General features: G+C 35.6%; 1 protein-coding gene across 9 annotated transcripts in view; it reads right to left on the bottom strand.

The window, feature by feature from the left end:
* The window catches only part of LOC121252690 (inositol hexakisphosphate and diphosphoinositol-pentakisphosphate kinase VIP1-like), a 32,366-nt gene extending 18,589 nt beyond the window's left edge, over positions 1-13,777 (bottom strand). For 3 of the 9 annotated variants that reach the window (XM_041152456.1, XM_041152455.1, XM_041152453.1), the window contains exons 1-18: positions 13,559-13,717; positions 13,301-13,464; positions 13,101-13,160; positions 12,734-12,780; positions 10,971-11,054; positions 10,566-10,629; positions 9,746-9,899; positions 9,031-9,101; positions 8,409-8,513; positions 7,922-8,014; positions 6,982-7,056; positions 6,118-6,203; positions 5,639-5,845; positions 5,448-5,547; positions 5,280-5,350; positions 2,637-2,718; positions 2,017-2,175; positions 1,833-1,875 (exon numbers count right to left, since the gene is read on the bottom strand). In XM_041152456.1, coding sequence (XP_041008390.1) covers positions 1,833-1,875; positions 2,017-2,175; positions 2,637-2,718; positions 5,280-5,350; positions 5,448-5,547; positions 5,639-5,845; positions 6,118-6,203; positions 6,982-7,056; positions 7,922-8,014; positions 8,409-8,513; positions 9,031-9,101; positions 9,746-9,899; positions 10,566-10,629; positions 10,971-11,054; positions 12,734-12,780; positions 13,101-13,160; positions 13,301-13,366 — 1,567 coding nt within the window. In that variant the 5' untranslated portion in view covers positions 13,367-13,464; positions 13,559-13,717. Of the gene's footprint in view, positions 1-1,832; positions 1,876-2,016; positions 2,198-2,636; positions 2,719-5,279; positions 5,351-5,447; positions 5,548-5,638; positions 5,846-6,117; positions 6,204-6,981; positions 7,057-7,921; positions 8,015-8,408; positions 8,514-9,030; positions 9,102-9,745; positions 9,900-10,565; positions 10,630-10,970; positions 11,055-11,212; positions 11,302-12,733; positions 12,781-13,100; positions 13,212-13,300; positions 13,465-13,558 lie in introns of those variants that run through there. The other 6 variants (XM_041152454.1, XM_041152459.1, XM_041152461.1 and 3 more) reach the window with 6 other exon arrangements.
* Positions 13,778-22,428: the final 8,651 nt, after the last annotated feature.

A 22,428-nucleotide genomic window follows, 5' to 3' on the forward strand; every position in this document is an offset into this window, starting at 1 on the left:
GTCCCCACTTCTCTTTGTTGTCATCATGGAGGCCCTTAGTAGGATGCTATCAGTCGTGGTTAGAAACGATTGTGGCTGGATTTTCACTGGGTGATCCTAATGGAGGCCTTATTACTATATCTCATTTATTATTTGCAGATGACACACAAATTTTCTGCGAGACAAATCAAAACCAGCTTAGGGCACTGAAGACACTTTTACGATGCTTTGAAGCAGCATCATGTCTGAGAGTGAACTTCGATTAATCAGAGCTAGTGCCAATTGGGAACGTCAGTAACACTCGGCAATTGGCCAGCACACTTGGGTGTAAGGTCGCTTCTCTTCTTATGAAATATTTGGGATTGTCGTTGGGGGTTGCCTCACGGGCTTTATCAATTTGGGATACAGTTATCAAGAAGATAAAACGAAGATTGGCAGGGTGGAAGAGATTGTACTTGTCGAAAGGAGGCCGGGTGACTCTAATCAAGAATACTCTCTCTAACTTACCAACTTATTTTCTGTCTTTATTTCCAATTCCAGCTTGTGTGGCGGCACGGATTGAAAAACTTCATTGTAATTTCTTATGGAGCGAGATGGGGGAAGAATTTAAGTTCCATCTAATCAGTTGGGACAAGGTGTGCAGGCCAATTTCTTCAGGTGGGTTGGGGATAAAAAAATATATATATATGAGAACTTTCAATCGGGCCCTACTTGGTAAATGGCTATGGAGATATAATATGGAACAAGAAGCCATATGGAAATTGGTGGTTGACTGCAAGCACGAAAGCTTTTTTTTTGGGGGGGGGGGGGGGTGTATGGGGCCTATGGAGTGGGGGTTTGGAAGCACATTAGACGAGGGTGGGGGTGTTTACTTGCCATACTAAATTTGTGCTGGGTGAGAGTACTCGGATAAAATTTTGAAGGGACATATGGTGTGGGGAGGAGACTCTAAAGTGCTCTTTCCCATCCGTTTTCCAAGTGGCATGTGATCAAGAAGCTTCAGTGGCGACCTCATGGTTCGATCGGAGGACCAAGTCCAATGGAACGTCACCTTCAGTAGAGCGGCTCAAGATTGGGAAGTAGACGACTTTGAGGCTTTTTTCAGCCTAGTGTATTCCATGAAGCTGAATGGACTACGAGTTGATAAGCTATGGTGTACACCTGCAGGTAAGGGTGCTTTCTCAGTTTGATCCTTTTATAAGTCCCTTACACATTTACCAAATACTCAATTCCCATGGAGAAGACTTTGGAGGGATAAGGCGCCCCCCAAAGCACTCTTCTTCACTTGGACAGCTGCCCAAGGCAAGATTCTAACAACCGATAATCTGAGGAAGCGCCGGGTCATTATTTTAGATTGATGTTGTATGTGCAAGAAAGCTAGCGAGACAGTAGATCATCTCTTACTACATTGCGAGATAGCTAGAGCCTTGTGGATTTAAGTGTTCAGCCGAGTAGAGTTAAATTGGGTAATGTCTACCACAGTGGTTGAGTTATTGGCCAGTTGGACACTTTCGGGAGGTGCTCCACAAATCAAAGTCGTGTGGAAGATGGTCTCTACCTACATTATGTGGTGCATATGGCAAGAGTGTTAACAATCGGACATTTGAAGATAAGGAGCGGACACTAGAGGAGCTTCGATCTTTATTTTTCCGTACTTTATTTCTATGGGCCATAGCTATAGATTTTAATGGCCTAAATTTGCATGATTTACTTGTTTCCACTACTGCGACTTAGGTAGGTCTTATCTCTTGTATAACATCTTGTGTACTTGGGCTATGCCTATCCTTATTAATAATATCGTTTACTTATAAAAAAAATCATTTTAGAAAATGAAAAAGATCCATGAACATAACCTGGATACATGTTATATCGGAAATATCTTCCCAATTCTTCAGCCTGAAAAGAAATGAAAGAACCAAATTAAAACTAAGAGACTAAACAAAAGGTTTTACAATTTGTTACAAACAACAATTTTGCATTAGTTCTCATATATGCTAAGACAAAAAAAAAACTGTAGGATGCATTGATTATCATCACCTGCTTTCTGCCAGCATGTGTAAGAACACCCCCATATTTAAGAACCATGAGAGCTTCCACCGGTCGTTCTTCTTCCCCTTCACCATTGCTTCTTGCAACTTTAACCCACTTCAATGGCTTTAATTGAACCTTCCTATAAATACCAGAAAAATGTCCACCCTGGATACACGAGAAAAAAGAACTAAAGCAAAAATTACACAACTGAAAACAGAATATGATGTGATCATCTGAATCTCATATAAATATATTTACACATGTAACGGCAACCCCTTCTTTGTATCACATGCAGCAGGCTACATTTTACACACATTGCCTCAAGTTGAGGAATAACAATCCAACTTTAATCATAAAACTAATTTGTTTTCCTTTGGGAAAACATCAAAAGTTAACATAAAAGTCAATGTCTTGTTATGGTTGGTGAAATTAATAAAAACATTTGCACCGCATGGTTCTGTTTATGAGAAATAAATTCACTGATGAAAATAAGAAAACATATGAAGATGACTATACTAGAGCTGGATATCTAAAATAGAATTCAAGACTTTGTCCAGGATACCCGGTGCCAATAAAAAAAAGGGTATCTAATGTAAAACGCATGAAACAAGGTGAAACTAAATAACCTCCTCAAGCACTGCTTTGACTTGGCGAAGCTTTTCTGCATGCTCGAAGTCTTCTGTTTCACTGTCACTCTCTCGACCTTGTCTAGATAATATAAATAATCATCAATAATAGGTTTTTTAAGATACAAGTCGATGTAAATAATCCTCAATAATAATCATCAATTTTCATTTTTATTTTATATATAAGCCATATTAGCACAAAAACAAAATGTCATAAGGCTGTTTTGGTACTTCTAGGGAAGTATGGCCTGGGAATAGAATGGTTTTCCAAATTCTATCCCAGAAATAAAATCCACAATTCCTTCTAGGAGGGTTGAATTGGTCCGAAACTTTCAAATTTGGTGGTGGAGGATTGAATTGGTGTAAAATATTCAAATTTGGTGGTGGAGACTGGAACCTGGGGGATTCAAATAAGTTTTACTTCACTGAGCAAGAACTTGACGAAATTCTATTTATTTATAAATGATGCAGAAATTTTAATAAAGCGCAAAGGAACGCAATCCAAGTACACATGAAGTATACAAAAGGATATGTCCATTTAGCTAGAACAAAAAGAGCAAAATTCCTTAAACTCTAAAATATTGGATAATTGACAGCTGGTGTAAGATCCAAGCAAGCATGGAGATTGTTGTTGATGACATTTTGATTAATGAGAAAATTATCCTGCATAAAATGATGAAAAAATGCTGCAGGAGTGCTTGACCTGAACATATTGATGCCGGGTATGACCACTAAACTATATGAATCATGATCTCCGAGATGTTTTAGGATAATTTACCGCATGGACTTGTTTAAATCTCAGTCATTGACTCCAAAATCAATGGGAGTGCTTTTGCCACATCGGCATTTTATCACTTCAAATTCAAATTCAATGTACTAAATTTGGTAAATGCTAAGATGACAAATACTTGCACCTCAAAGTGGTAAATGCTTCTATGAAAAAATTCCTACAATTGATTTTGAATTCAACGGATGAAATTTAGAGAAATCCACCGAGTAGATTACCAAAGGAAATAGAGGATCTTAATCCAAGCTACATCCTTGGTTGGCCATATGTGATTGTTAGACTACAAATTAAATAATTAAAATCACATCTTCACGCCAGTTTAAGTTTTGGGGATAATTGGTGATTTAACAAGGTATTAGTGTATGCTTTCTGTTTTATTGATATAGTCATTTAAGGATTCTCACACACTCTGGGCCTAAATATCTTTTCCTGAAAGTAGACACTCTCCCACTTCCACTCTTGCTCCTGTTCTTGATCTCACACCATACTCTGGTATCCTAGTTCTAGAAAGCAGCTTCCCTCAAGAAAAATCAAATTAAGTTTGAACAGGGAATTGGCAGCTCCTATGCCTTGACCCCTGACATAGAAAGAACTAGATGTGTCACTGGAACTAAGAAACCACTCCATGGAAAATAAAGAGTCAATCGGAAAAGAATTAAATAAAGTAATGCTTGCCATCTAAGTAATGACTGCATCATGGAGTCAACACCCTAGGAAATAATTTTTGTTTTCTTAATGTGTGATATTTTCTGGGTGCCTAGGAATAGGAGTTGGATTTCCAGAGTTGTTCTTAAGCCTATTTAAGGGTCTCAAGGACCTGTTCCTACAGTCTTTAGTGTGTTTTTGGGTTTTCCTCGTAAGAAGACGAGGCCTTAGTTCCTTACTAAGTGTTAATTTGGTAGATGGTTGACTGTCTATTGGGACAGCAAGATATTCTATCAATAGTTGGATCATCTTCTCATTGCTCTCTCAATTTTCTGACGCCGCATTAACTTCCTTCTGTCACTGGTGTAGTGTGTGACTGTGTGTTGTGTTTCTGATAAAAACACAGTTTCACTAAGCCTCGTTTGGATAGTGAGATGAGATGAGATAATTTGTGAATAGTAGTGAAATGGTTTGAATTAAGATGTTTTATGGGGTTTTGGAAAATGAGAGAGAAAAAGTTGAATAAAAATATTATAAAGTTAAAATATTGTTAGAATATAATTTTTTAATATAATTTTTGTTTTGAGGTTTGAAAAAGTTGAATTGTTTTTCGTGTTTTGTTTGGAAGTTTGGGAAAATTGTAATGATTAGATGAAAATTTTGAAGATTTGAAATTGAAAAGTGTGTGTTTGTGGTGTTTGGATGTTGAGATGAGATGAGATGAGATGAGAGCATCTTGCAATCCAAACAAGGCCTAAGATTCAATATCATCAAAGCTACCCATCTTAGTAACTCCTGAAAGGGGAAAATACACGCAAAATTCATTATGAGTTTCAAATAGAACACGTCTACTTGTTCTGGGTTTGACCACGGATTCATCCATATATGTGGCATAAATATAGTATCTGACTTCTAATGGTGAACTGAAAAATGCTATGCATGTACAAGCAGTACCATTGACTGTCCAGTGAATTGAGATTTCTATGTTAATAATCACTCTAAGCTCAGAAAAAAGAAACTATTAAATATATACAGTTGTTTAAAAATATCTTTTCTCAAGAGGAGAACCAATTATTCCAAAAGCACTGAAAGATTTCATTTTAGACAGCAACCACACCATGCATTTTAAAAACTTATATATGTGATGATTTCTTCTGGGGTAGGGTGATAAGGGTGACATTGATATGTCCATCAACTTTTAAATGTAATACCTAGTACGAGGTACAAGCATTCGTGTAGCATCCAACAAATCTTGCAACTGAATGGCGCTTTTAAGTTTTGTCTGTAGAATGACAACCAACAGAAAAATTATCCCATAAGTGGCTAGATAACTCAATACAGAAACTAGTATTTAAATATGTCGAGGTAAGAATAATGACCTCAGACCTTGGTCGTCCCCCATTGTATTTTAACATCAAGTTTAACAGCTTTTCCTCAGTAACCTTCAACTTCACCTTCTGTTTAGGAGTCCTATCACCACTACAAAATCAAAAGATGGATAAGAATGAAAAAGAAAAAAGAAAAGGGAAGCAACTAATCTAAGGAATAGACAGGGGAAAACACCACATACTGACGAATAATGGCAATTACACAACGTAGTTCCTCAGACTGCCCAAATGTGCCAATAATCCCGCTTCCCTGTCGAGTTAATCCCTCAGAAGGTTGGACTGATTCATTGAGTTTCCAAGGTAAAGTTGGTGGAATCACTGAAGAAAGATGAGGAGCTTTTTCATCTAAAAACATCTTCCTTAACACACAAGCAGCATCATCATAATACCTGCATTTGGAAAGGAAAACCATGTATACCTTTTGCAACAAAGTAACAAAAGAAATTTCTGGAGCTAAGAAGATAAGCCAGTTAAAAACGAAAAATCGGCTCGGTCGACCTATTCAGCCGGTGATGTAGAAAATCTCACTATAAGTATATAACGGAAATGCAAAAAAGATAACAAATTATTTTAATTCATGTAGGGATCATGCCGGCATATCAAAGCAAGTATCCCCATTGAATAACTCTAATGTAAGAAATTTAGGAAAAGCCAGGATTACTTGTGAGAGTTTTTCACAAAGCTCCACCCGTTCACATCACAAACATATGAATGCCCATCAGAACGCAAGAGATCAAACCCGCAAACCTGCAAGTAATGAAATTGACAAACAAATTGGCGTAAAGTAAAAATAATTTAACAAGAAGGAATTTCTTGATGCAGGAAGAGCATACATCTAGACATTTGAGCACATTCTAACATGCCTTATAATTCATAGCAGTACTTATCTCTCGACATGAGTAAGAACCAGCAGCCATATATAACAGCAGTATGTCAACATGATTAAGAACCAGAGTAGATTGGTTTCTGTAATATTACATATTACCCCAGTATAACAGAAAAAACATTTGCAAGAGTTCTGTGGAATTTGTAGAACCCACTCATATATGCCTATAGAAACAGAATTTTATAAGTTTTCATTCCAATTTCTAGAACTCCAACGAGCTCAACAAATCTATGAAGAGTAAGTCTTTTTGAGAGAATTCAAATGATTACAGTCTAAAATAGGATGGAAAATATCTGATACAACATGTTCTGCGAAAAAAGGGGCTGATTTAGAGCACATTATCAATTTTAGATTCCAAAATCTAGAAATAACACATAGTTGGGTAAAGGTCAAAAATTTTGAGAAAAATGGACAAATCACTGACATGACTAATAAAACATTTTTTTTCCAGTCTAATGACAGCTTTTTTATCATTATGGCCCAAGGAGATAGATAAATTTTCTGACAAGCAAGAACAATTGAAACAAATAGAAACCAGCGTTCCGTAATGTTGCACTATAGAAATAATCAGAGACAAGAAATAACAATAACACCTTTGAAGAACATACTGAATACTTGTTACAGTGCCCAACAACATACCGCTTGCCTAAATGCATTGTAAACACCTCTTGCCATTTGCTTCTCAGTTGGTGTCAGTAACACAGGATACCTCACCTGTCAAACAAAGTAACCATTATATGCTTCAAACATAACTCTTTTATCACAATGAATTAGGTTACTTGCATCATCTACTGCTTGCTGCATGCCATATACTAGTGTCTCAAAATTTACCCAGTGGGTTTCCTAGCAGTTAATTTCACCATATGGAGATGCATTCATATATTATTTTTGTTGTCAATTTGAAAGTTTAAGCATCCACATCTCAAATGTTTTTACAAGTTTTCACAATCCATCAGATTAATCGCAGATGAAGAAGAGTTGCTAGATAAGATGCATACATGCACATTCTATTGGCATTATATGAATCTAAAAGGCTATAAAAATCTGTAAGGGAAGTGAGTTAGACAAAAAGAGAAGAAACTTGGACAAAAAAAAAGAACTTAACTCATCACAGGATGACAAGAAATTGACAACATCATGAACATATTTTAACCTCTAATTAACCATGGATTCTTCAACATCTAGTTGTGCACTCTAGCTAGGCTTGTTGTACCAAATTATAGTTCCATTCATATTGTTCACCTAAATGACTCCTCTAATATGAAGCAGATAAATTCAACATTCTTCCATCAAGGTGGGGCTGCCTGCAAAGATTCTATCTTGCTGGTCCTGTTTTAAGCTAAAAAATATGCCAGCATTTAGGTTCTTATAGGTTTGACCTGAAAAATATGTAGTGTCCACCAGACAAATTTCCTCCTAGAGGCAAGACAATTTACCAGTCAGGTAGAAAACTAAGAAAAAAATGACAAGAAACGGAAAATAAATACAAGAGAATTGTAAGAGAGAGTAGTAATTGTAACAGAAAAGGAAGAAGAATAAGATGTGCAGGTAATCAAAATATGCTACAAGTACAACTTACTTCCTTGCCATCTGGATTTCTCATAACAACACCGTCAACAACAGGAGACTTCCTTGCCTCAGCATGTGCGTATTCAGGGCCAACGGTATACACCTACAATCATTGCAAAATAAACTCAAGCAACCATTTTTAGAAACAAAAAGCATATAAATTTTTTTTGATAAGTAACAAAAAGAATATAAATTACTAGAGACAGAACTGAAGTTCAGACTTATATTGATATATGTCAATTTCAGATATGACCAAAGGCTAGCCATTCAATCTCTTTGTTTCCTACCAACACCCCAAGACAAAAGAAAAATCCAGATATTTTTTTTGAGGAAGTCACCGCTGTTCAGAAAAATAACTTCCACCAAACAGACATAAAAATAATATTCATGCTTTCAAAAGGTCAATCACCAAGGAAAGCATGTGCTTCCATCTGCTTACGAAAGTAGATGTGTATAAGATCATTACACAAGCCAAATAAACATCAAAACTCCACAACCTTGACATCTGTTCCTCCAGTGGGCTTAAATTCCTCATATATATAGGAGCCTTCACGCCTCACTTTTCTGACCTCTGGATGAAACTCACTGGAACGATTACCAACCTAAAAGAAAATAACGATCATATTAATAACATGGGAATAATTAAGTTATAAAAGCCATAAAAAAATCAGAAACCATTGCACACAAAATTTGAAAAAAAAAAAAAAACTGATGGATGAGCTGCTAGAAACATTGATAACTACAAAAATTTCACTAAGCATGGGATTACATTTGATAAGATTTATTTTACAGATATGTCTTAAATGATGTCTGGGAATTTGAACTTAACCTGCCAAACTAACCATGGGCTAATAGAACTTGAGTAAACCCAACTAAAACTGATACAAACTTGTTAGTTTCTGCTTAGGCAGCAAGAGCCAATCAACTTGATCAATATTTTTTTCCTTTTATTTATAGCTTTTTATTTATCAATAATCCACCACCACTTTTGGTAGAAGTATCATTTAGACTTCATGAAACACCTATATCCCAATATATATACAGCATGAAAGAAAAGTGGAGTTAAAAAATGTTTTGAGCCACAGAAAGTGGAAAAAGAGCTGTTGATAAAATTCTCACCTTCCTAAATAATTCCTTCATACCTCCACCTGCTGAGCTTGGGTAATATATCATAATACTATGGTCATCCCCTTCACAAAAAATGTAACATCAGTCATTACCATATGTGCACGTTGTGAAAGTAATATCTTAAAATAATTAAATTCAAACTAGGCAGGCAAATTGATTTTATGCATACATTTATATGAGACTCTCCATGTGTTTCAGTGATCATAGTCAACCTTTTTTTCTAGAACCCATTATAAAAGGAAATTCCATCCTTTAATTCAGGATTTTTACTTCAATTTATGTTGTTTCAACCATTTGCTTTTGGAAGACATGAAGCCCGAAGAAAAAAAGCTTTTACAAGCCATGAAAGGTCTGGATTTAACATCTTATGTTAGAGACCAATCATAACAAATCACCTTTTTGTCAAGAAAACAGGGCAAAAAGATGAATTATGTCAAGCTTATAACAAGTTTTCTTCCTATCATTCTGCAAGGAATAATGAGAAGAGATAAATGATATTATATTTGTACATATTTTTTTTTACTTGGTTCAAGCATCAAGAAACAAGGAATAGCCAACATAAAATATTTTTCTTTTGTTTTTTTTAATTAAAAAGAAGATGGTACCCAGATATTATTGTTAGCCAGCAAACAATTCATATAAAATTTGCTGGCCCAATCATTAGTAGAAGAAACAATTTATTTATCAATATAAAAATCCAACTCACCATCAATAGGCTTTTCCACAAATGGCTTCCAAAAACGATTTCCATGAACCTCAACAAAATCATCTTCCTCAACAAAATAATCCAGCTCTTGATATGGTACTTCTCTATTTACGAAGGCATATCTTGGAACAGGGATTCCATGCATTTCAAGACACTTAAATCCAGAAAAATGATAAATTACTAGTTAGCATTCAGTTTTAGTAGTAATCAAAACATTAAAAATGGATAGTTGAAATAATGCAATTCATTTCATTCCAACTAATGCATGAAGTACTTAAAGCATATACTCCATGAGTTTTTATGAGTAATGCTTCCACACATTAAGGAGTGACGAACCCACGGCGAAGCAGTTGCCCTTGATTCAATTGTGACTCAATTCAGAATAACCAGGTCTGTCAATTTGCATATATTGACAGATTTTTAACAAGAGAGGAGTCCAGATTCAATATCAACATGTTAAAAGAAAAGGTAGCACAGCATTTACAGACCATTAAGAAACAAGCCACACCACACTTTCCAGTCAACATAGTAAACTAGCCCATCTTAGAACTCTAGAGCGAAAACATCAGAATGACCTGATAGCCACACGATCTGGACATTACCAGACGAACTCAAACAAGTACTTGTCAAGTAACTCTAGGACCTCCATGACTTTTACCTTACAAAATTATTGTAGCTAAAATAGAAATCAAGAATCAAAGAGTTAAAAAAAACATAAAGCTTAATCAGATTACCACAAGCAAGAACCTACCACAAAATGCTAACCACCAATAATGAAATTAAAAACCCTAACAAAAAGATCAGAGGTTATTAAGCATACCTCATATACCTTCCTTCGGTCATGAAGAAGGTATTGCAGCTCCAATTTATTTACCAGAAAAGGCCTGAATCACAGAGCATATAAGAAAATTGTAACTGTAATACTTCCCCCCATCCCAATTTAGATGACAAGCTTTCCTTTTTGGGTTATCTCCAAATAGATGAAATATTCTAAGAATGAAAGTCCTTTTCTCAAATTTGGACCCACATTTCTTGGCCCATCAAAGAAATTTTAGGAAGAGTAGTAGTTTCATTAAAATATATGCTATTTGTTAACTTTCATCTATAGTGAGATAGAGGGAGACACTAACTTAGACCTAAAAGAGAATTAAAAAATAAATAAAACAGAAACTATGGTTATTGAGGAATGAAATAACATCGGTGCAAAAGAAGGTGTAAAGCTTACTTCCTTAGAGCAGCATATGCCTCCGCCTTTTCAAGGGGATAGCCAGTGGAATAGAAGGAAATCAAACAATCGCATATTGGCCATCTGAAAACAAGAATAGCGCAAAAAAATAGTCAAATATCCCCCTGCCCCCAAAGGAAAGAAAAAGAGAGAGAAACAATAAACAAAAGGGAAAAAAACAGTGGAGTAGTCAACAGATTTCTCAACTAACAGAACCTAAAACTGTCACCAAGTTGATGTACCAGAATTTTTCAGCAATAATTCTCCAATGTGACATGCACACTGAACATTTGCATCCTTCCATTACCTCCTCTCAACTTGTCAGCTTCACCTATTATGGAATCTTCAAAGTAGTAAATTTGCCCCTCTATGTTGATTAATTTTGGAATGGATGTTTGGAATCAGAATCGTATGGCAACATGAACACTTGTCTTTATACAGAAAAGACTGGTTATTAAGTCAAATGATTTGTTTTATTCAAACCATTTTGGATTGGAAACAAATTTCAATTTAGGACCATATATAAAATGTAGTAAAAGAAACGAAATCTTATAACATGTCTCTTATAATTACTTCAAAAGGAAGGTAGGCTTCATCCTCGCGCAGAACCTGATTCTTGGTGAGGCTTATTTCCTTATAATGCAATTATTGACTCTACATCCAGATGATATGGAAATGAAATCCCGAAAAGTGAATCTCCATATTTAAGAAACCCTAATTTTTCATCTTTATTGATTTAAAAGACACCACCTAGCCGGAGAGGAACTTACAAGGTTCCCTCCTCCCCCCAAAAACTTTCTAAGAGTGATGATTCTACACTTAAATTTTAGCCCCATTTTGTAGAAAGTATACCTGTGAACCCTGGTGTTATCAAAGGATTTGCTGCCAATATTTCTTGTGACTCTTAGGTTACCTTCGGTTCCCTCCCCACCTCCTCCCTTCTCTCCCCCAAAAAACTCGTACAACTAGTTCCACCCCTGCCCCCAAGTCACCTAAAGTAGTTGGACCTTAGGAAGAAGTTAATTGTTTAAAGCATGTGTACTCAACTTTGAAGCTTTGGCTCAACAAAAGAATCAACTAACACACAACAGCTAAAGTTATGCATAGTATTATACACAATAAGATGCAAGTTAATGTGTGTAAACAAGTTGAGTTAGAGCAAGTGGTGGGTGGTCAAAACTTATTAACTTTTATTCGAGCATGAGTTGAGCTCATATTTATCATCAAGTTGCATTCTATGTTCACTAATAGCTAATTTATTATTCGAGTGAGCTCGAGCTTGTTCATGAGCTATTTAATTTTGAAAAAATAGATTCTTTATAGTATATATTATAACTTTATCTACAACTTTTAACAAATAAAATTTGATTTTTTGGGAATATCCTCATAAAACTTATATATGCATATATCAATAACTATATTCATAAAGATTCAAGCAACATAAGTAGTATTAGGAACATGGTTTTCCATTATATTTTTAAGTACTTAAATATTCTCATAATAAAGTTAAGATGATACTATAAAAAATAATAAATATGAAGTAATTATAGTTATACGATTCGAGTTGAGTTTTATATGAGTTATATTGTTTAGTAATCGTGTTTTATTTTGTGTTCACAAACGATTCATTTAATAAACAAATTGAGTCAAACTCGAGTTTGATCAAGCCGATTTCGAACTGCAAATCAAGAAGTCATGTTCATTTACAGCCTTGATGCAATGCAGTAAAACAGTATATTCCAGGTAATTACTTAAAAACATACCTCTCAATTGGTTCTTCAAGAATGACCTTGTCCCCAAAGTATATGATCTACAATATTAGCATAAACGCGAGAACACATTGATGAAGAAAGAAGAGAACATCAACACCAAAACCAAAAAACTTGTATCCTATCAGGTCGTAACAACAGAATTTGGGGAAACTGCAAATTTTAAAGGTTCGAACCAAAAGAACAGAAAAGAAAAACACTCATAACACCGTACTGCTTTGCAGGTAAAACTATCACATTCCTAGAACGTTTCAATCCTCATTCATTTCCGGTACCAAACAATATTATTAGCCAATTCCACAAAAACAAGAAATTAGTCCAATGAGCACACGAAACTCGATCGAAATTAAAATTCATATACCTCAAATTCACCGAATGCCTGTAACCTCTCTAGTATCTGTTCCATTGGTGCCGAAAATACCTATAGGATAAAACAGATTAATCCTTCGAGAATGAAACAACGCAGTAGAACCTACATTCAGCGATTCATTACAAGCTCTGTTTAGTATTGTCGACAAGTAAATTAAACTGAAAATAAAGAACCTCAAGTCCGCATTTCACCTTCTTTTCCATCACGCAGACTCCAATCTTTATCTTTTTTACGACATCACTTCTTTCCACCTTCATGTCTCTATCTCTCTCTAGAAAACTCTCTCTCTATCTTTCCCTCCAGAAACGCAGAATCAGAATCCAAGTCCACTTTTAACTTATCAATTCCAGCTTAACTGCTCGAAATAAAGTACATAAATACAAACTCATGAGCGACTCACCGCCATTCAAAAACACACAGTGACACAAAGCTATCTGAAACACACATACATACGTCGTACACACCCGCACACATACATATGCGAGGGATCTAGAAGAAGGAAAAAACAGCGAGGGCCAATACCAGAGAAGCGCTGACTTAGAAAATGGAAGCGACGAGAGCGGGGAAGTGAGACTGAGAGAGAAAAGTCGAGGAGCGCTTTAAAGCCTTTCACAGGCAGCAGCGGAAACTGGAAGATGAGAAAGTAAAAATGGAAAAATAATATAACATGAGACTCGAATAAAAAATAATAATAAATTTTACTCTTTTATATATACTTCACAATTATTTGTAGTATGTAGACGCAAAGCGGGAGTGTTTGGATATTAACGTCTTTTAGATTCTGGAATATGCAACGAAAATGCTATGGGACTGGGAGTAGCCGCGTAGGCGCGGTACGGTACAATTTACAAACTACAATGCTTGTCTTGTTTTCCTGGACGATAACAAGAGTTGTTAGCTTTATACGGGCATGCGGATTTTGGATATTAAAAATATGGAAAATGGTAGATCTCCAGCTGGGGTGCAAGTGTATTTCTATATGTTTTTTTAAATTTTTTTTTTATATAAATTTTTTTAACAATTTTAAATATTTAAAAAATATTTTTTTAATCACGAAATATTTATGATTTTTTATTTTACTTCATAATTAAAGAACTGTTTTTTTAATATTTTTTTTTTACTTTTTAATTAAGAAAGTATTTTTTTAATAATGTTCTAAATTTATTTTATTTTTTAAAAATATTAAAAATATTAAAAAATTTATATAAAAATAATTTTAAAAAAAATACATGTAAAACAATACTACATTCCAGCAGAGCCCCCGGGACTGTAGCATTATCCTACAAATATATATCTTTTGAAGTTTTTATAAAAGCGTATCTGAATTATTTAACTACGTCCATGTTGGCAGTACGGTAAAATGCTTTTCTAGTTCTTTGCGGATTTTGGATATAAAAATATATATATTATTATTATTTAATAAAAAAACATATCTGAAATGATTTATAACAAGAAGAAACTATTTGGTGTTAGAACCAATATGGTTACCAGTACATTAGTATTGATTGAATTGAAAAATATTATAAGGTGTCTTCTTCTAATATATATACAAAAGCTAAGACAGTAGACTGAATCTATACAACATATTGAAAAACAATATGTAGACTGAGTCTATACAACAGAGGATGATTATCTATTCCTTATAATCTGCATATTAGACTCTAAATGCAGCAAGCGGCTCCTCTAGTTTTCTTGTAAATCATGGGTTTCTCCTTCCAAATGAAGTAAAGTCAAACTGCATATAGGAAACAACAATATGCAGCTCTGATCCACAATCTGCGCCTCCTGATTTTCCTCTAACTTTCTCAATACTCCCCATCAAGAAGGATAAGCTATAGAGTGCATGAGACATCTTGTTTAGTAAATGATAAAATTGTCTAGACCCAATTGCCTTGGTTATATCAGCAACTTGTAAATTTGTAGAAATGTGAAATGGTTTCAATAAACCTTCTTGAATCCTATCCTGAATAATGTGGCAGTTAATCTCAATATGCTTCATTCTTTCATGATAAACTGGATTGGATGCAATATGGATGACAGCTTGATTGTCACAAAATAATTGAACAGGTTGGTTGAGAGTTATACCGAGGTCTTGTAACAAGCTCCAAAACCAAACCAATTCACATGTGGTAGATGTCATTGAGCGATATTCGGCTTCCGCTGATGATCAAGATATCATTCTTTGTTTCTTTGATTTCCAAGAGACCAAAGTATCTCCTAGAAAAATACAAAATTCAGTGATTTATCTCCTTGTCTCCGAGCATGCTCCCCAGTCAGCATCACAAAAAGCTACCAACTGCAGTGGTTTGTTAGCTGGATAAAATAAACCTTGTGATGGAGATCCTTTTATGTATCTTACAACTCTAAGGGCTGCTTTCCAGCGAGCCACTTTCGGTTGGCTTAGAAATTGACTCAAGACTTACATAGAGTACGAAATATCTGGGCATGTGATCGTTAAATATAGCAATCGGCCAATTAATCTTCTGTACTCTTTTGGATCAGTAAGTTCGGGTCATTCCTCCTCATTTAGCTTCAAATTTTGTTCCATTAGAAATTGAACGGATATTGCTCAAATTAACCCACAATCTTGTAAGATTTCTAATGCGTATTTTCTTTGGCATATGGAAATCCCTTTTGAACAGTGGGCTATCTCTATCCCCAGGAAAAATTTCAACTTCCCAAGGTCTTTCAATTTGAAGTGTTTTTCAAGATACTCTTTCAAGTGTTGAATCTCGGTCTCATTATCTCTTCCTATCACCATGTCATCAACATAAACAATCATGACAGTGAAAGAGGTGTTTGTCCTTTTGAAGAACAGTGAGTAGTCGGCTTTGGATTGTGTGAACCCAATTTTGGTGATGACCAAAGTTAACTTGTGATTCTATTGCCTTGAAGCTTCTTTCAAATCATAGAGGGACTTTTTCAGCTTGCATACACAATTCTCCACCTCTCTACCATTTCTCGGTGGTAATGACATGTAGACTTCTTCTTCTAAATCATCATAGAAGAAAGCATTATTGACGTCGAGATGGTAGAGGGACCAACCTTTAAAGGCAGCAGTGGCCAATAGGCAGCGGATAGTAGGCTTTTTGCTACCGAAAAAAAAGTCTCGAAGTAATCCTCCCATTCCTTCTATGTATATTCATTTGCTATGAGGCGTGCCTTGTGTCTTTCAATGGTACCACATGCTTTGTATTTTATTTTGAACACTCATTTGCATCCCACAACCCTTTTGCCTCTCGGGAGTATAGTCAACTCCCAAGTGTTATTTTCTTCAAGACCTCTGAGTTCATTCTGCATAGCCATTTGCCAATGAGAATGCTGGCTAGCTGTGACAAATGAGGTGGGCTCGGGTTCCATGGTGATGGCTAAGCTAAAGCTACAGTGAGCCGGGGACATGTTATCAAAATTTAGGATAGAGGAAAGGGAATGAGATTTACCCTCATCCATTTGATGTACAGCAGGGGAACCATGTGGCATTGCTAGAGAGGTAACAAGTCGACAATGGAAATCCTGAAGATAGCCAGGTTGCCTTCTTGGTCTAGTGGATCTTCTCAGCTCAGGGTCAATGAGTGTCGATGCAGGTAAGTGTAGCTCTGGCTGGGATGTGTCACTAGGATGGGAGTGCTCAGGGGGTGGGCAAGTTTCAATGGTGGTGTCATGGCTGGTTTGAGCAGGTGCTACTGGTGTAGGCTCAGAATATTCTGAGATGGGGTTGGGTATTAAGAGCAAGTCATCAAGTCTTGAGAGAGGAGGTGTTTGTAAGAGTGAGGGTAGCTGATTTGTGTTTAGGAAGGGAAATGTGGTTTCATAGAAGACTACATCATGACTAATGAAGATTTCTTGAGTCTTTAAGTCAAAGAGTTTGTAACCTTTAATGCCATTCGGATATCCTATGAACGAGCATCTACGTGCTCTTAGATCAAACTTGGATTGGAGTGGATTGAGGTTTGATGCATAGCATAGACATCCTAAAGTCTTTAAGTGAGAATATGAAGGAATTTTAGAAAAAATGGTTTGATATGGGGATCGGTTTTGGAGGTTTGGAGAAGGGATTCGATTTATTAAATACACTGTTGTGACAATGCATTCTCCCCAGAATTTTATGGTTAAATTGACTTGAAATCTATGAGCTCTTGCTACATCCAACAAGTGTAGGTGTTTGCTTTCAACGATAGAGTTTTGTTAGGAAGTATAGATGCAACTTTGTTGGTGAACTACCCCTTTTGAAGCAAACAATTCGGTCATTTGAAATTATTTTCCTTGATCAGATCTTATTCATTTAATCTTACATTGAAATTGATTTTCAACAAGATTGAAGAAACTTTGTATGATTTATCCCGTTTAGCCTTTAGAATTCATGAGGTAAATCCATGTCATTCCATTTTGGTCATCAACTATTGTTAGAAAATAATGAGCACCATTGAGTGAACTAATGGAGAAAGGGCCCCAAATATCCATGTGTATTAGATCAAAAGGTGCATCGACAAATTTTTTACTCTTTGAAAAAGACAAACGGGTTTGTTTTGCCACATGACAAGTCTCACATTAATACTTGTCAACAAAATGAGGGATATAAGGGTCTATACTGTGTAACAAATTGAGGCGTTGATCGAAGGGGTGTCCCAAATGTAAATGCCACAATTTTGGTGTCAAAACATATGAAGAATTGGACATGGGTTGGTGAGATGGCAACTTGTCGCCGAGCTGATTCTTCTCTAAAAGATAGAGCCCTTGTTTTTATCTAGCAATTCCAATCATCCTCTAAGTGTCCAGCTCCTGAATAAAGCATTGTTTAGCCAATAAAATGAAACAAGTGTTTAGGTCTCGGCTAATCTGACTTGTAAAAATGAGATTGTAATAGAAATTAGATACGTATAGGACATTTTTTAGAATGAGAGTAGATGAAATGATGACAGTCCCTATATGTGAAACTGGTACCGTAGTGCCATTGGGTAGATTAACCGAGACTTTTTCCAAAGACTTTTTCTGTGTGAGGAGCTCAAGAGATCCTGTGATGTGATTAGTTGCCCCGCTATAGATAATCCATGTACTTCTATTGGTGATGTTGTTTGTGGAGCTCAAAGAATGTTTCAAGGAAATAGATGAAGCAATAAGAAGCTTACCACTATGTTTTGGTAAATTTATACCTTGATTTTTTGAGTTGCTGCTAGATGGAGCAGAATTTTGGCATTGCAAAAGGACTATGAGCTATTGTATCTGGTCTGGCGAGATGTTTAGATTTGTCACCCCCGAGCCTTCACCTAAGGATGCATTGGTGGCCATCTTCTGCTGGTTTCTGCCTCCAGTTCTTGGCTTATGTAGTTTGTGGTTAGGAGGGTATCCGTAGATTTCCCAACAAGTTTTCACGGTATGATTTGTTCTCTCACATTTCGTGCATGGTGCTCACTCCTTAGGACCCGATCCCTTGTAGTTTCCTTTTGTCTGCTTGGTATTTCCCTTCTGGTTCTGAGGTTTGCCACTGTTGATTGTCATTGCTGCAGATTCCGAAATATTTTGGATAAGGTTAGTAAGCATATGATTCGCCTCTCCTTGTAGGACAAGATTGAATACATCATCTAGTGAGGGCAGCGGGTCCTTCAATAGAATCTGGTTTCTTAGGTCTGCATGAGTGTCATCCAATCCTATAAGGAATTGCATAATATGTCTTCTCTCGAGCCTTTTGTTCAGCACCGAAACAACCCCACAATCCATTACCGAGCATTTGAAAGGTTCTTCATACCTCATTATCTCTTCCCATATGTATTTCAACTTTGAAAAATAGACACTTGCTAGATGTTTTTCTTGTTTAGTTGTCGACAGCTGTTGTTCAAGCATGAAAATTCTATTATTGCTTGAACTTGCAAACCTTTTCTTGAGCTCATCCCATACAGTTGATGCCGAGTTTGACCACATGATGTATCCACCAATTTCAGGTGAGAGACTGTTGATGATCCAAGATAGGATCATATCGTTGCATCTTTGCCACTATGGGTATTTGGCATCTGTATCAACAGGCCTTTTGATGGTGCCATCGATGAAGCCTAATTTGTTTTTGGCTGAGAGAGTTACATACATGGCTCTACTCCAAGCACAATAATTATGAGGGTTAACGGTTGTGAGACTAAAACAAGTCCAAGACTTTCCCCATGATGTAGGAAATAGGGATTGAAAAATTCATCTTCGGCTTGGTGAGGTTCGGCCATAATGAGGGTTGGTAAGAAGGAAGTTTTTGAGGTGAAGATAAGATGCTAGGATCGGTAGAACAGAGAGATTCAAAGCTCTTGCTCTGATACCATAACATGAAGAAAATATTTGGTGTTGGAATCAATATGGTTACCAATGCATTCGTATTGATTGAATTGAAAAATATTACAAGGTGTCTTCTTCTAATATATATATACAAAAGCTAAGACAATAAACTAAATTTGTACAACATATTGAAAAACAAATTAATAGAGGACGGCTATCTATTCCTTATAATCCGCATATTGGACTCCAAATATAGCAAGCGGCTCCTCTAGTTTTCTTATAAATCAGGGGCTTGTCCTTCCAAATGAAGCAAAGTTAAACTGCATATAGGGAACAACAATATGCAGCTCTGATCCACAATCTGCGCCTCTTGATTTTCCTATAGATTTCTCAATAATTTACTCCGCTCATATTTTGGGCACCAACGGTCGACTTGATAATCGGATCTCAGCTCTGGTTTGGTTGCTGATTTTGGATTTGGTGGATGGAATTTCTGTGAAGGTCCCGGAAGGGAAAATTAGGATGAAATTTTTTTTCTCATCAACCATTATTCACTACTCCACAACCTTTTTAAAATTTTTATTAAAAAAAATTATAAGTGTGAGGTATGAAAATGAATAATAACTGATACATAAAATTCTTCAATTAGTGTACGGCTTCTAACTAAGTGGGAGTGTCTCCTGTTAGGAAGTGAAAAATCGAATTCATTGGAGGGCATGGAGGTCCCACGGCTTGAGATCTTACGGTAAGAATCTTACCAATCTCTAGTTTTGATTAGTGGGATTCTAAACATTTTTGTTTTCTTTAACCAAAAACAAAAAACAAAAAGTGCCATGACTTTTTTATACCGAAATTTGTCCCACACTACTCACAAAAACCATTGACTTTACTGGCATATATTCTGTTTGTAATTCTATTGAGGATGTTATACTTTATTTGGGGATTTGCGAGTCTAATTATTCCTCTTTCGCTAATGACAAAAGATAAGAGTATATTTGCTTTATAATCTGAAAACATTTGCCTCACAATTTTCATTGTTTTTATGATTACTTTAGTTTTAACGCTTGCAAAGAAATCAATAAGAATTCCTCCCAAAAAATATGCATGCTTAAGTGGAGTATCCATGAATAGTTTTTTCAGTAAATAAAATATGCATGCGATGGTCTTTCATTCCAGGGGTTAGGGACCACGTCATATAATTAAGCAGATTCAAAGCGAAAGCAAGGTCCCCGTCAAAAGACTGATTAGTGGATGAAAGCCTTGGGTTTTGGGGATGGGGCCCGTTGTGGTTGACCACTCCATTAAAGCCAGTTTTACTGCTACCTCCATTTCTGACCCTTTGGTTTCCTTGGTCAATCTTTTTGTTAGTTGGACATGTTCAACGGAAGACGGTGAGATATCCATCATTTTCATCCTTTTTTATTATTAATTTTTGTAATTTAGATAAGACGTCACCTTACCTCTTACCGAACCCACACAAACTTCTTGTTAATTTCCTAAACAATTTTTTAAAGATTGCCAATAAGATATAACCTTAATCGACAAAACATCTGGATTTCCAATGAGTTTGGGTCAACCCAGAAACAATTAAATAAATAATCAAATGAATTTTGGGGTTGGAATATGCAACTTTTTATCCTTTCTAGATGGATCAGAGTCCAGACGTGGTATAATATCCTATATTCTCTCAAGAGATTACATTTCGGTCGTTTTCATGGCTCTTTCCTTCATAGTCAATCGTGGTTTTTCTGTTTGGTTCTTCTGCTTGTAGGCTTGGATACGATGGGGCAGTGCACATCTTGGTCACAACAAGGCATCATTCGTTTTTCTCTTGTAAATTTCCCAGAGTGAGATAACTAAGTTGAGGCTAACTCACACGCAAAATTGGATAAAATTCTACGTGTTTTAAAAAAATCCTAAAACCCAAACACTTGAATATCATGTTAAAGTTAACGACGTGTTTAAATTTACGGCCCAACATTAGATTTAGTTTTGGATAGCACAATACTCTAAACTCATCTCATCTCAATATCCAAACGCCACAAACACAAATACTTTTCAATTTCAAATTTTTAACTTTTTTATTTAATCATTACCTAATCATTATAACTTTCTCTAATTTTTAAATAAAATACAAAAAATAATTTAACTTTTCCAAATATCAAAATAAAAATAATAGTAAAAAATTATATTATAATAATATTTTAACTTTATAATATTTTTAATCAACTTTTTCTCTCTCATTTCTCAAAACTCCACAAAATATAGTAACTCAAACAATTCCACTACTAGTCACATATTATCTCATTTCATCTCACTTTTCTAATGAGGCCTTAAATCTCACTACTCGAACGAGCTCTTAAAAAGATGGTAATTCAATTGGAAGTTAGCCAGTTATGTACTATGCAACCAAATAAAAAAACAATCATAAATGTCTATTTTCTTGGTGCTTTTTTTGTAACTTCCGGTTGCTTGTTTGGCTTGTCATTGGAAAACTAAATCCCATTTCCCTTCGCATTGGTCAGTCTTGATGGCGACTAGTTTTTTTAAGGTCAGTCAATATTGGTATATAACCATTAGAGATATTCCATTCTTGAATAGTATGGAAAAATTCCATCCATGTCACTTAAATGATAAAATCTGATTTGTTATATTCAAATTATAAAATTTATCTTTCAAATAAAATTATATCAGATATACATTTTACTGTGATTATACTTTACACGCTGACTTAATAATAAAAACTTTCTAACAATTAAAGGCTAGAAGATATAATTTCTCCCAAGCTTATTCTTTGCTCGAAAAAGGAAAAAGAATAATTCATATTCACATCCTCACAACTCAAGTTGGATAATTCTCAAATACCCCACCAATCCTAGAGTCCGGAATATGCCATACGCAATTGAAAGACGCTAAGCTATTATTTTCTTTCATTAAAAAAGTCTAACCATCATTCTCATTGCCTCATCTACCATTTCATGGGGATTGAGATCTCTATAATATCTGTCCAAATTCTAAGGTCTGAATTGCAAGAGACAGATCGTACGACACGCATTGCTGCTTAGGG

Source organism: Juglans microcarpa x Juglans regia, chromosome 2S (genome assembly GCF_004785595.1).
Source record: "Juglans microcarpa x Juglans regia isolate MS1-56 chromosome 2S, Jm3101_v1.0, whole genome shotgun sequence".
NCBI classification, from domain to species: Eukaryota; Viridiplantae; Streptophyta; class Magnoliopsida; order Fagales; family Juglandaceae; genus Juglans; species Juglans microcarpa x Juglans regia.